Source organism: Neofelis nebulosa, chromosome 7 (assembly GCF_028018385.1).
Source record: "Neofelis nebulosa isolate mNeoNeb1 chromosome 7, mNeoNeb1.pri, whole genome shotgun sequence".
NCBI lineage: Eukaryota > Metazoa > Chordata > Mammalia > Carnivora > Felidae > Neofelis > Neofelis nebulosa.
The window spans coordinates 52,676,730-52,691,645 of NC_080788.1; the positions used below are offsets into that span (position 1 = coordinate 52,676,730).

At 45.0% G+C, this 14,916-nt stretch overlaps 1 protein-coding gene across 1 annotated transcript in view; it reads left to right on the forward strand.

Moving 5' to 3' along the window:
• Nucleotides 1-14,916, forward strand: part of MYO5C (myosin VC) — a 104,311-nt gene that overhangs the window by 14,039 nt on the left and 75,356 nt on the right. Inside the window, exons 3-8 of the mRNA XM_058737705.1 lie at nucleotides 2,387-2,552; nucleotides 3,139-3,283; nucleotides 6,341-6,497; nucleotides 8,638-8,781; nucleotides 9,786-9,867; nucleotides 10,914-11,021. Coding sequence (XP_058593688.1) covers nucleotides 2,387-2,552; nucleotides 3,139-3,283; nucleotides 6,341-6,497; nucleotides 8,638-8,781; nucleotides 9,786-9,867; nucleotides 10,914-11,021 — 802 coding nt within the window. The remainder of the gene's footprint in view (nucleotides 1-2,386; nucleotides 2,553-3,138; nucleotides 3,284-6,340; nucleotides 6,498-8,637; nucleotides 8,782-9,785; nucleotides 9,868-10,913; nucleotides 11,022-14,916) is intronic.

A 14,916-nucleotide genomic window follows, 5' to 3' on the forward strand; every position in this document is an offset into this window, starting at 1 on the left:
GCATGAGTCGAGGAGGGGGAGAGAGAGAGAGAGAGAGAATCCCGAGAAGTCTCTGAGCTCAAGATGGGGCTCGATCCCATGAACCATGAGATCATGACCTGAACTGAAATCAAGTCAGATGCTCAACCCACTGAACTACCCAGTCACCCTCAAAAATTTTTAAACAGAGCTACCATATGATCCAGCCGTTCCACTTCTGGGAATATATCTAAAGGAAACAGAAACACTAATTCAAAAAGATAGCTGCACCCCCATGTTTATAGAGCATTATTCACAATAACCAAGATGTGGAAACAACCTAATTGTTCATCAACAGATGAATGGATAAATAAATTGTATATATGCAGCACCTGAGTGGCTCAGTCAGTTAAGCATCTGACTCTTGGTTTCAGCTCAAATCATGGTCTCACAGTTTGTGAGTTCAAGCCCTGCATTGGGCTCTGCACTGACAGCGTGGAGCCTGCTTGGGATTCTCTCTCTCTCTCTCTCTCTCTCTCTCTCTCTCTCTCTCTCTCTCTCCTCCCCCTCTCCCCTTCCCTCCCTCCCTCCCTCTCTCTCTCTCTCTCTCTCTCTCCCCCTCTCCCCTTCCCTCCCTCCCTCCCTCCCTCTCTCTCTCTCTCTCTCCCTCCCTCCCTCTCCCTCTCTCTCCCTCTCTCCCTCCCTCCCTCCCTCCCTCCCTCCCTCCCTCCCTCTCCCTCTCCCCCTCCCCCTCCCTCCCTCCCTCCCTCTCCCTCTCCCCCTCCCTCCCTCCCTCTCCCTCTCCCTCTCCCTCTCCATCTCCCTCTCCCTCTTTCTCCCCACTCCTCTTCTCTTCTCTTCTCTTCTCTCTCTCACTTTCCCCCCTCCCCACCTCAGAATAAAAAAAAAAAAAAAAGGATACAAACATCCAGTTACAAGATAAGTTCCAGGAGTGTAATGTGCAACGTGATGACTGTGGCTACACTGCTAGGAAAATTAAACTAAATCTTGAGAGTTCTCATCACAATGAGAAGATTTTTTTCTTTTCTCCCTTTATTATTACATCTTTATGAAATGATGGATGTCAGCTGAACCTACTGTGGTAATCATTTCATAGTATATGTAAAACAAACCATTATGGTTTATACCTTAAAATTTTACAGTGATATATGTCAATTATTTCTCAATAAAACAGGGAAAACAATATTCTTCTGGGGGCAGGTCCATGAATATATTTGCACTGAAAATGGAGCAGGCAGCTGTCATGATCCAATATAGTTGGCCTAGATTGCCCTGAGCTGCTCTCCAAACAGACCAACCAACAACAAACCAAATCCTCTCAGCATTGATAGGAGGCATCAGGACACATGCTTCAGAGCCAAACATATCCATACTGTGTGACCTTGGACGAGGAGCTTAACCTCTTTGAAGCTGAATCCTTAGCTGTTAATTAGGGTACTCATGCCCTCTTTGGAAGGCAGGTTTGAGGAGTGCTGACTACATGGCATAGGGTGTGCATAGTGGGCACTTGCGAGGGGACAGCCAGGTCACTTTGTGGAGCTGGTTCAAGACCAGGTATCAGAAAGAAGGCGGCCTGGGAAAGTGGAAGGAAAACAAGCTTGCTGGATAACCTTGATCAAGTCACTTCCCCAAGCTGTGATATGAACGTAAGGGAAGTTAGAACAGGTGGTCATAAGGTCCCATGACTCTCTGCCATTTGGAGCCCAGTCGTCTGTGGTGTCAGCACCACTAGGCTTGCTAACCTCTCCCTTCTACTCAGGCACCTATTTTGGGAATGCTAGGTGAAGTCTACCAGACAAGAGACCATCCCCAGCAAGTTACTCAGCCCAGGGCTGAGGGTAATGGGAACAGGCAGCCTTATAAGGGGGGCATGAGCCCTCAGACAGGAGTTACAAGAACATGGATCTTCTCAAAGAGTCACCACCACTCACATGGGCTCCTTCAGACACTTCTCACCCCCCAGCAGAACCCTGTTTTCAGACAAAAACTTGGGTGGCTCTCAACATCTAAACTGCATGCAAGTGGAGCCCTGTGATAGCAGTGAGGATGGTGTGCCCAGGTCCCTGCCCACACGGCTTTCCTGTACCTCTCATGGAAGCTTCAGTGAGGTCCTATAGCTCTGAGGACCCCTGGCCTGGTCCAGCCAGTCTTTTCACAGATGGGAGAAGAGGGGCCCAGAAAGAGCGAGTGACTTACCCCAGGGCCCATGTCCAAAACCCTCGTCCCCTGGCTCCCACTTTCCAAGAGTCAGCCGTGGAGATTATTCTCTCATTGCTACACATAGGTTTGTTTTTCAGAGTGTCAGGGACCACTCCAAACACATGGTAGATAGGACAGAGGACTAGAGTTCAATAGAAACACCAAGGATCTTTTACTTCTTGAACTTTAATTTCATCTTTGTCCACAGGAGCTGGATTATTCCATTGATCCAGAATCTCTGCCTCCACTCCGGAATCCTGACATCCTCGTGGGTGAGAATGACCTCACAGCCCTCAGCTATCTCCACGAACCTGCGGTGCTTCACAATCTCAGAATCCGCTTTGCAGAATCCAAACTCATTTACACCTACAGTGGTAAGGAGAGCGATTCTAGGAGAGCAGGAATGACCCGGAAACACGGTGCTTGCTGTCTAGGGTGTCCTGAGGACATTTTGTATCGTGTTTATGTTAGAAATGTTGACTTCTGCCAAAATGTGTACTCACAGCTACACCTTTGCCCAGATTTCTATCTAACAAGCACAGAGGTTTGATCTTCAAGAGTCTGTTGTAAACAGAAGTGTCTACAGGTGGGAAGAATCTTCATCAAGAATTGATATCAGACTTCCCAGAAAAATATATCTGGGTAAAGCTTGTGTTTGAGTTTCTCATTGGATTTGATACATTTATTACTTACTTGGGGCAACGATGTTATCATATATTTACACTGAGAATTACAAAACCTTTCAGTTTTAGGGCATTCCCATCCGTCATCTCATCCAACTCTGAGAGTAGCCCAGAAATGTGGGTGGCATCTGTAGGCAACTGAGATTCAGAGCATTAAGTGATCTGCCCAAAGTCACATGGCAGGTTTAATAACTGGCGGAGCTGGGCTTACTCCAGAGACCCTGGAGAAATGGGTGACGGTCAGAACCTCAGCGCTGCATCTGGCATCTTTCCCCAGGAATCATTTTGGTGGCTATGAATCCTTACAAGCAGTTGCCAATCTACGGAGATGCCATCATCCATGCCTACAGCGGGCAGAACATGGGCGATATGGACCCACATATATTTGCTGTGGCTGAAGAGGCGTACAAGCAGATGGCCAGGTAGCCGCCTACTGGGTGGGACTTCCTCTTACTCTCCCAACACTCCTGCATTTGCTGGGCCCTCACAGTGGAGGGGAGACATCTGGTGTGGTCTCATTAAAGGTGACCATGTGACCAGAGAGTGAGGGCACTTGGTAGAGCAGACTAATGAGTAGCAAATGATTGTATGTGGAACCTGTCTAGACCGAGTTTCCTGGTTTTTCTTCCTTCTAAGTAGTCAAAGGTCAAACCTACCAATCTGGGAATAGCAGATGCTTCTCTTGCACTGTGTTTGGTTGGAGGAATATTGATTTATTCTCCACTGTGAGATGTTCAAGCTTTATTCCCCATCTAGCCCAGCAAAAAGTTACGATGGATGAGCACAGGTTTTAGATGTAAGAGCTTTGGAGTTTTATCCTCTTTCAGCTTCAATGTCCTCATCTGTAAAGTATGAAGAATAGAGAGGCACCTGGGTGGCTCAGTTGGCTGAGGGTCCAGCTTCGGGTTAGGTCATAATCTCGTGGTCCGTGAGTTCGTGCCCCACATCGGGCTCTGTGTGGACAGCTTGGAGCCTGGGTCCTGCTTCCGTTTCTGTGTCTCCCTCTCTCTCTGGGCCTACCCCACTTGCTTTCTCTCCCTCTCAAAAAATAAACATGAAAAAAAAATTTTTAAGGTATGAATGAAGAATAGAAACACCATCTTATCTTTGCTGATCCTTTTACAGTTTGAAAAGAAGTCTCCGGACAGTGGTCTCCTTTAAGTCTTGCAACACCGCTGTGAAGTCAGTTGAGCCACCATCATTGCCCTCATTTCATAAATGGAAACCTGAGGCACAGAATCTGGACCCTACATAATCTAGGCAACCATCTGAGTTTCCTCAGCTTTAGTGTCTTCCATCTGTGAGCCAGACACTCAGAGAGCACCCATTCTACGTTCCACTGCTTATAATCGGGAAAAAATAATGGGGGTGTGTGTGGTTCTCTCCTACCAAGAAGGCTGGTGGGCATTTTAGAACTTGCATGGCACCTCTCCCAGTCATCAGGGACTGGATACCTTTTAGATCTTCTGTCCGTGGAGTGAGACCCTCATCCTGAAGGCAAGTTAATACTTAGTCATCTCCTCCATATTGTTGGCACCAGAGTGTCAGAGGGGAAGTATGTGCCCCTCCTGGTTAAAGAGACTTCCCAGAAGCCCCACAAAGACTTCTGCTCACAGCTGGTCTAGGACCTATTCACAGGGCCATGCCTGGCGGCAAGTAAGATTGGAATAGGTAGTCTTTCATATGCACAGCAGTGTTCCCACTGAAAATTGGGGCATAGTCTCTAAGAAGGAGGGGAGGAGGAATGTTGGATAGAGATTCACCAGTTAATAACCAGTTACCTTGGTCTCTGCTACAGCAAATTTCCTCCAAACTGAAAAACACCCGTGGTTCTAGGATTTGCCCTGGCTCCCTATAAGTCTTCCAGGCACTCTGCAATTAAGGTCCATGGCTCATAGCCTGATGGGCCAGGGCTGCTCCTGTACATCAACAGTATGAACTCACTGGAGCTATCGGGCTGAGCCAGTTTCAACTTGAAAAGTCCATTTTCTCTGGAGGCCTGTCTGTCTAAATGTGATAGAACTGAACGTAAGGTAGGTTTATATTGGACTTGCTGATACTAACCTGGGAGTCAGAATAGCCCAGCTTTACTAAGCCTGGCTCCATTTCTATCTGGCGGGGGACACTGTAGGTGTCCGTCACTGATCTCCTCAGAGTCTTGCTCTTTTGGGCAGGAACTCCATCTCTGAGGTGCTCCCAGCATTCACAGGGAGGTGCTCTGCCCTGGGTCAAGTCACCTTACCTTTCTGAGTCATTGTTGTATCATTCCATAAAAATAGATACATGTGGCATAGGATTTTTGTGAGGCTTAAATGAGGATCCTTATAAAGTATTCATGGAGTGCCTTGTATCTATAAGCAGTGCTGGACACATAGAACAGCTTTATAGTACAGTCCTGCTATCACCTTATGATGCGAGAAGTTGAATACATTTAAAAAAAATTTTTTTAATGTTTATTTATTTTTGAGAGAGAGAGACAGAGCATGAATGTGGGAGGAGCAGAGAGAGAGGGAGACACAGAATCTGAAGCAGGCTTCAGGCTCTGAACTGTCAGCACAGAAACCAACGCAGGGCTCAAACTCTCAAGCCATGAGATCATGACTTGAGCTGAGATTGGACACTTAACTGACTGAGCCACGCAGACACCCCCAAGTTGAATACATTTTTAAAGATCTCCAGCATGTGGGCTTACTGAGCACCTATGTTCCCAGGCATGTTTTGAATAATTGCTCTCCAAATAATGCCTTTAAAATGTTTTATGTTTATGTGGGGGATACAGAGGAGTTGACCTGGGCCCAAGATGGCTTTCTTTAGAGGCCTGCTTGCAAGGTTGGTGTAGGGCTAGCCTCTGGGAACTTGGATTTTAGGAAGTTCCCCACCATTATCCAATTGAGGAGAGAGGGTCATTGTACCTTGACTGTGTAGATGATGTGGTTCATGCTGAGCACCTGCCTTCCTTCAGGGCATCTGGAATTTTGGTACATGCTCTGGCTATGTGACCAGCCCCCAGTACAAACCCTGGCCACTGAATCTCTGAAGAGCTTCGTGGTAGACAGCACTTCCCATGTCTTGTCATAATTCATTGCTGTAGTAATTAAGGATTCACACTCAGCTTCCTCTGGACTTGGCCCCATGTGCCTTTCTTCTTTGCAGAGTTAGCCTTTTGGTGTGATGAATCTTAGCCATGAACATGACTATGTGCTGAGTCCTGTGAGTCCTCCTGGTGGGTCACTGACCTGAGAGGGTCTTGGGGGACCCTCAACATGGGGGACAGGGCAAGAAACAAAGTTTAGCTTGATCACATAGAAAAAAAGACTAGAAGGGAATTCACTAGAATGTTAAAAAGTAGTTACCTTAGAGTAATGAAACAAAGTTTACCTTCTCTCCCCTTGTCTGTGTTTTTCTTACTGAGTCTATATTACCTTTTTAATAGGAAAAAAAAACAGTATCTAAAAAATCCTTTAATTTACTTGCTTTAGAAACAATAAAAATCAGTCAATAATTGTAAGTGGGGAGTCAGGTGCTGGAAAGACAGTGTCTGCTCGCTACGCCATGAGATACTTCGCCACCGTCAGCAAGTCCAGCAGTAACGCCCATGTGGAGGACAAGGTTCTGGCATCGAACCCCATAACTGAGGTGTGTACCCTGCGGGAGGTGGGGAGTGGGGTCACAGGCAGCAATGTGCAATAATGGAGAAGTGGATTGGTTTGTGTATATGTTTCCCTGGCTAAGCTGAATCCCTCAGCTTTAAAGACCATAGAAGTGAGGGCCAGAAAGTCTGTTCTCTGATAGGATTCGAAGGAGCTTGAAGAAGAGACTACCCTGCTAAGGCTCTCTCCTCAACCTGCTGGGCTAGAAATCAGATTTCAGGAGTCCTGTGTCTATATTTATATACCAAAGGAAATTTCCTTGACCACAGACACCACTGGTGCACTGAGACCACTGGTGTTCTTCAGCCAATGACCCTAAGTTTTATGAGCTGATTGTTAAATATTCAGAAATTTTTTGGTAAGCTGACTATTACAATTTTGATAGTTCAACATCAGTCACGGTGGGAATATTTACACTTTATAAATTGGCAAATGCCAGGGGCGCCTGGGTGGCGCAGTCGGTTAAGCGTCCGACTTCAGCCAGGTCACGATCTCGCGGTCCGTGAGTTCGAGCCCCGCATCAGGCTCTGGGCTGATGGCTCGGAGCCTGGAGCCTGTTTCCGATTCTGTGTCTCCCTCTCTCTCTGCCCCTCCCCCGTTCATGCTCTGTCTCTGTCTGTCCCAAAAATAAATAAAAAAAACATTAAAAAAAAATTTTGAAAAAAATTGGCAAATGCCACATATCAAGGCTCTTCTGCTTCCCTCTCTGAGAGCTGATCCACCAGCCCAACTCTGACTGGGAGAGCAGTGTGAACAAGACCAGTCCTCATGGCACCCAGGAGCAAAGAGACAGCCCTTAAGGAAGAAGGGTCATCGCAAAGGCTCAGGAGATGATCAAAGGCCAGCTCTGCTTTGCAAAGTGGGAAAAGGACTGATTTAAATTTATTTGGAAGCATTGCAAAAAATTAAGACCATTAGATTCCTAGATCTCTTCTCTCTGTTTTCTCAAATCAAAATCATCAATGTTTATCAGGCCTATTTTGTTGAAGCCCCTGTACCAGATAATATAGGAAGTAATGGAAAAGAATAAGCCCCAGTCCCCAAGTTTTAAGGCTCCTCTAACATAAACACGTTTAAAGTTAAATGGAGGGACGCCTGGGTGGCTCACTCGGTTAAACGTTCAGCTTCAGCTCAGGTCATGATCTTACAGTTTATGAGTTTGAGCCCTATATTGGGATCTGCACTGACAGCATGGAGCCTGCTTCAGATTCTCTCTCTCCCTCTTTCTGCCCCTCCCCTACTCAAGCTGTCTCTGTCTCTCTTAAAATAAATAAACTTAAAAAAAAATAAATGGAAACATAAACCACAATCTAAGATAGCAGTAGAAAAGTTGTCCAGAGGTACTGCCCAGTGGGTAAATTTGTGTGATTATTTGTTTAAGGTTTGTCTCACCCCCTAGATTATAAGCTCCACGAAGGGAGGACCATGTCTTCTTGGTTCACCTTTGTCACCCAAGGACGCAGCGCATAGCAGGTGCTCAGTAAATATGTGTTGTCAGAAAGCATGATGACCTGGGCAGGAAGTACAGTATGTGTGCATGAGAAGGGTACTTCAGATGAAAAGTGCTCAGGAAGGGGGAGGGGATGGGCAGAGAAGAGACAGAATTCAAGAGTAGAAGTAAAAAGCAAAAGTCATGCCTAGAATATGGAAAGAATGGGAGAGGGCAGTTTTTTGGTTGAGTGGAAGGTCTGGGTAGAGAAGTGGTAAGAGATAGGGAAAGAAATAAAGTTTGAATGATGTGTTCTTTTAATTGAGCATCTATAATATTTGGGGCATGGATGTGGTGATCCTCCCAACTCCGCAAGCTGTGTATTATTCCCGTGTTATAGATAAGAAATCCAGACTTGGAAAGATGAAATCACTTTTCTAGCATTACACAAACAGGAGCCTAGGAACCATGAAACATCAGAACCTGTGCTTGTTCTAATCCTGCTCAGTGTCTCCTAGCAAGATGGAGGAGAGCCTTGAATGGCAGGTAGAGGATGTGTCATGTCCCCTCTGAGCTTTGGGCTGCTTCCCTCACCCCCCAACCTTCCTCTGCTAAACAGACCTTATCCTAGCATACAGGATTGGATTTTATTAAGCAAAGATCTTTTTAACATTATTGAGGGTTCTCTGTTTTGTAGGCTGTCGGAAATGCCAAGACCACCCGCAATGACAACAGTAGTCGGTTTGGGAAATACACAGAAATCAGTTTTGATGAGAGAAATCAGATTATAGGAGCCAACATGAGAACTTACCTGCTGGAGAAATCCAGAGTTGTCTTTCAAGTAAGTATAAAAATATTAGTTAAGTTTACTTTTTCCCAACTCTTAAAGTACTGTTTACACTTACATACTCATTAGACAACCTACATTGCTTTGTGACTTGAAGAATAGAGTTTCCTGTCTTTCATTTGCATTTTGGCTTATTTTTTTTTCTGTTTCTTAAAAACAAAAAATTGATGGATAGATGCGATATCAGTGGAATGATATGACTCCACCAAAGGGAAGAATTATGATTTTTAATTTTGGGGCATTTAAAAGATCCTTAGTGTTTAGCAATCAAGTTTCTCTTTCTAGAACACAGAAACTGCTTGAAACAGACAAAGATGTTAGACTGGCTTTTCTGTCAGGAAGGGAATGGGCTTACAGCTAGTGGGGTGGGGGGTGGGGAGTTAGGAGAAAGACCCTTCCATCAGTAAAGTGGAGAAAATTCTCCTAGTTTTGGCCCAGGAGAGTAACAGTAAGCCTTATGTTGCAGGATGTTTCTTAAAAATTTCAACTAGTTCAGGGGCACCTGGGTGGCTCAGTCTGTTGGGCATCTGAGTCTTGATTTCAGCTCAGGTCATAATCCCAGGGTCATGGGATCAAGCCCTGCATCAGGCTGAGCATGGAGCCTGCTTGGGATTGTCTCTATCTCCCTCTCTCTCTCTCTGCCTCTGCCCGCTGCTAGCTCTTTCTCTCACTCTCTCTCTCTCTCAAAACAAAAATTTCACCTAGTACAAATTACATTATTCTCACTTCGCAGAGTGTTTTCATTTACTAGCATTTTCTCTGGGGTCCTTGTCTGGAAGGCAATCATGAGCCAGCAGCTCTCCCTCTGCCAGTGAGCCAGCAGAGGGCAGCAAGTTGCTCACAGACTTATCAACCAGAGAAGAAACCCATGTAAGTGTTGGTGTCTGTGAGAGCAGAATTGTCAGTCCACGTTAGCCGTCTAAGACCCATTCCCTGAAAACCTCATGTTTTTACTGTAAAGGGTTGCCATAACTTCAGGATTTTTCTTTATTTTACAGTCAGAAAATGAACGAAATTACCACATTTTTTACCAGCTCTGTGCATCTGCGCAGCAGTCGGAATTTAAACATCTTAAATTGGGTACGTGGTGGTGATGTATGGAAGTATCTGTCCCTTTTATGTAGGGGATTAAATTCTAGGTTGATTTCTTCTTAGAGTAGTATCACTTAAAGAAATATTCTGTTCCAAGACATAAATCCTTGGGTTTAGGGGTGGAGCTGATGCCTCTAACTAAGGAGATAGATGGAGGGGCAGGGTGGGGGAGACCTTCAACTCCAGGGATTTTTTCAAAGCTCATGGGTGTTCATGATCATGCAGCCAGAACTACCTGAATAAGGCCTCCTGACCACTGGGACTTGGTGCTGTAAACCCCTATGCTTTTCTTTACCTGAACTTCCTTGGGTAGCCATTTTTCCAACATGTAAGACATATTTCCTTGTCTTCTGAGACGGAGTACCTCTGTCATAATTTGAGCTTCCTTGATGACTCAAGGTCATTATTATTTATAGTTCTGACTAATTATGCTGCAGGGACAGCAGAACTCCCTGTCCTTTAGCACAAACAGTGGACTCCTGTGCTGTCACAGCTCTCCTCTCTTGGTTGTCTGTGCTATATTGGTAGATAGAATTGTCCAGTAAATTTCTTCAGATCTCACATAAAGACAATACCTATGCCTGTCACAGAATGTGAGTAGTGAATGTGAAAGAGCCTTCTGAAGGGTCACAGTCACCTACTATTCAAATATTAGGTGTGCATATGGTTATCCTCTTGATTGTCCTCCTTTGGAGGCCAAGGTATACATATATCAAAATTCATCAAATTACGCATCTTAAACATGTAGAGTTTATTCTGTGTTCAATAAACCCCAGTAAAGCTGTATAAAATGGTTGGATACGGGAACAAACACCATGAGCTTTTTAGTCATGCCCGTGTTTAAATTCTTGCCCTGCCTCACTTTTCGGAGCCTTGGCTTCTGTGTCTGTAACGTAGAATTCTAAGGAATAAATGCATTCCTGTGTGTTAGGTGCTTACCACAGCGCATTACGTGTGAGCTTCCTGCCTTGCTTCTGATAAACACATATGTACACATGTATGTGTCACAGACATTAACAATCTTTTGATTTCAGGGAGTGCAGAGGAATTTAATTACACAAGAATGGGAGGCAGTACTGTCATTGAGGGTGTGAATGACAGAGCAGACATGGTAGAGACTCAGAAGACCTTCACACTGCTGGGTAAGTTGAAGTGTCCTGAACAAGATGTGGCCATTTTCTCTTTTAAAAAAAAGGAAAGACAGGGATGCCCAGGGTGCATGTGTTTAAAGAGTCCTAATAAATTCTAATCTTAGGATGAGCCAGTCAGAATATATTTGGAGGCCAAGCATTCAAGACTATGCTTTAACCTTAAAAGATCTAGAAATCAACTCGTTAGCCCTCAGGCTCGCTGGTTTGCAGGTGAGAAACATGGGCTGTGCTCCAGTGGCTGCCCCAAAGCTCCTCTGGGCTGACTTCGGAGAAGACTGGCTTACATGGAACTTACCGAGTGCCACGCACCATCCTAAACACTTTGTTACCTGTATTAGCTTGTTTAGTTTACAAGCACTTTATGAGGTGGACGGGGCATTTCCCCCCTTTTACCACAGGGGAATGGAGAAGTCTTAACGACATTTTTATATAGAAAACAAGATCTTGGATTGCTTGGTCTTTCTCCACTTTGCCTTTCCCACATGGAGCTCACATTTGGAAAGTGTCTATCAAATGACATTGATAATAAAAATTATCATTCACTTTCCCATAGTGTATCAGTGTAGACTTTAACACCTACCTGCCAGTCAAAGCTTCCGATCTGTGGTTTGAGACGACAGGCCATTTTTACATCTCACAGAGAGTATTTGTTTTACCAGTTTGTTTTCATTATTGTGGCTTGGTTGACTATATTTAAATGTAAAAGGCAAAGAGTTCCAGGTTAAATGTATCAGAAAAATAGGCAAGATTTGGATAATGGTGAATGAAAACTGGTTGGTTTCCTAAGCACAATTAACGATCTGATTTTGCCTCTTCCAAATGCATTGAGAAGGGCAGTTTAAGTATTGTATAATAAGATAAACACTTTGGGTACTGACAAACATTTTCTTAAGATAATTATAGTCATAATTTCATCTTTTTATAATGTGCTCCATTGAGAGAGAACATCGTGTATGAGGAGGGATCAGGTGGCCTCACTCTGGCACGGCCCCTGTGGGACCTTGGTCCACATGCCCTGTCCTCCTTCCCACCTCTACCCTTCCGACACTCCTTCCCAGCTCTATAATGTTTCACCTCACAGCAAAATGATACAAGAGAAATAGAGTAGGCTTTGGGGTCAAATAAACATGACTTGAAATCTAGTTGGCAGGACTCTAAAGGGGTTGCCCTTTCTGAGATTCAGTTTCCTGATCTGTAGAATGGCCATATTCCTTACCCACAGGGCTCTCGTGATAACTGGTAAGGAAATGTACGTGGAAGTCTCTGACACCAGGCTGAGCATGTAGCCAGTGCTTGCTAAATATCACAGCCTGCCCTCAATCTCTGTTTGCTATTGTCCAAGCCCTAGCCATCCTTTGAGCAAAATACCCCCTTCTCCATGAAACCTTCCCTGATCATTGGAGACCAGCAGCAGCAATTTTTTTTTTCACTGCCTCACACAAATCAGATGGTTTTCACAAATATCCACACTATCGGGTCCAGGACTAGGGTGAGGCAGGAGAGGCGACTAGAGCACAGACTTGAAGAAGGCACTCAGGTACTCATTCTCAGGGTGACACAAATGTCGGGTCAGCCCCTGGCACCCAGCTTGCCTCACCTTGTCCCACCCAGCCTTACACACCTGGCGTGGGTGTCTTGAAAAAGCCCCCAAAGTCTTGTGGGGAGATAGAGTAAAACAATCTACTGCCTCTCATGGCTGTTAATGGTGTAGGCTGCCCAGTGTCAGAAGTGGGTGGGTTGGAAGGAGGTTGGGGCCGTCTTCCCCTGACCTTCCAGGGAGCCCTCTCAGCCTGTGACTGGTGTGGTGGGCAGAATGCCAGGAATGTGATGGACTCTGCACCTGTTTACTCTCTACCAAGCCTGTGACTTAAAGATGCTAGCCCAGTGAATGTCTCCTTTGATCAGCTGTGCCTTGGCCGTTAGACCTCATAATTTAGTAGTAAATTATCTATCATTATGTATTTGCTCCGATTTTTTTCACGTGTCATAAGATGGGTCTGTGGCCTTTCATAGATCACTTACTTTTTTCTGGGCATCAGTTTCCCCATTGTTCCAATTACCGATTGCTGTTTCCCCAAATCTTAGTGGCCTAATATGACCCATTATTATTATGTTTTGTGATTCTGGGGTGACTGGGCTCAGCTGGATACTTCTCATTTGGGGACTATTCTGTGCCGGTGGTAGGGGCCTGATCTTCTGAAGCCTTCTTTCTCCTATGAGCTGGAATGGTTAGAAGTACTGGGGCCTGGGCGGGCATCTCTCTCTCTCCACAGGAACTTCCTCACAGCATGCTGGTCCCAGGGTAAATGAACTGTGCACGTTGTGGCTAGCTTCTCCCAGAGCTGGTTACAGTAGGCTTGGTGAAATCTGTAAGACTTTATTAACCAGCCTCAGAAGTAAAGCAGCATCACTAATGCCATGTGCTAATGGTTAAAAGTGAGTCACAGGGCCAGCTCAGACTCATAACTCATGGTGAGAGAACTATACCGTACGTGAACACTGGGAAGATGATGCACTGGGAAGATGATGCACTGGGCTACTTTGGAGAGTAGCCACCGCCCACCCACCCCCACCCGTCCCAGTAGCTGTTAGGGATGCTGTGAGGATTAAGAGATAATGTCTAAAGTGGTTTATGAACTATGGCATGCTATATCAGTATGCAAGATCAGTATATATTTAATGAAAGCATGACTTCACTGCATGAATCACTAAAAAATGTCCTAGACCAGAGGTCAGCAGATTGCTGTCTGTTTTTGTAAATAAAGTTTTATTGGAACATAGACACACTCATTTGTTTAAATATGGTCTATGGCTGTTTCCATGCTGTGGTGGCAGAATTGTGATAGACTGTACAGCCTGCAAAGCCTAACAAGAAAACATTTGCTGCCCTTTGTCCTAGATGGTAGAGTGAGCATAGTTGATGGATTCCTTAGAGTTTTCTTACAGTATATGAAGATTCATGGATGGACTTCATGAAGCTATCTTAGCTTCGCCCCTGTGTGTCTCACCAAGGAAGTTCCCTGATGACTGCATGCCAGGCAAAGAAATTTGAGCAGACGGCAGAGGTGCATTCACTGTTGTGGAGTGGAACCAGATGACCTCACTGTAACTTTGAGCTTGCCATCATCCTGTGACCCGCCCCCGCCCCCCCCCCCCCCACCCCAGCACAACCAAATACCTCATTCTGCATGTTGATTTCAGGGTCTCTAAACCTTTGCCATCCAACACAGTAGCCATCAGCCACAAGTGACTGTTTTCATCTCATTTAAATTAAAACAAAATAACCTTGGGGGCATCTGGGTGGCTCAGTCTGTTAAGTATTCAGCTTCAGCTCAGGTCATCATCTCATAGTTCATGAGTTCGAGTCTCATGTCTGGACTTGTCTGTGCCAACAATTCAAAGCCTGGAGCCAGCTTCAGATACTGTGTTTCCCTCTCTCTGCCCTTCTCCTGCTCACACTCTGTCTCTCTCTCTCTCTCTCTCTCTTGAAAATAAATATTAAAAAAATATGAAATGAAATAACCTTAAAAATTCAGTTTCTCAGTTGTATTAGGCATGTTTCAAGTGCTCCTAAGCACATGTGACTAATAGCTACCCTATTGGACAGCACAAATACAGAACATTTCCATCACCTCGGAAAGTTCTAAACAGCAGTACTTCTCCTAATAATGTGTGTGCCTTGTTGATACTGCTTGTCTCACTGCTGTGTTCTCTTGTTTGGGTCTCAGTGTTCTCTTTTTTAGATGGAGATCTCCTCAAGGGCAGACTGCCTAACTTGAATCGTATGTAGGTTCATAGCACCTTTGGTCAGACCACCCTTTTAAAAATTGTAATTGCTAAATAAGTACTTTCTTGATTTGTCCATTGCTGTGGTTAGTTATGAAGC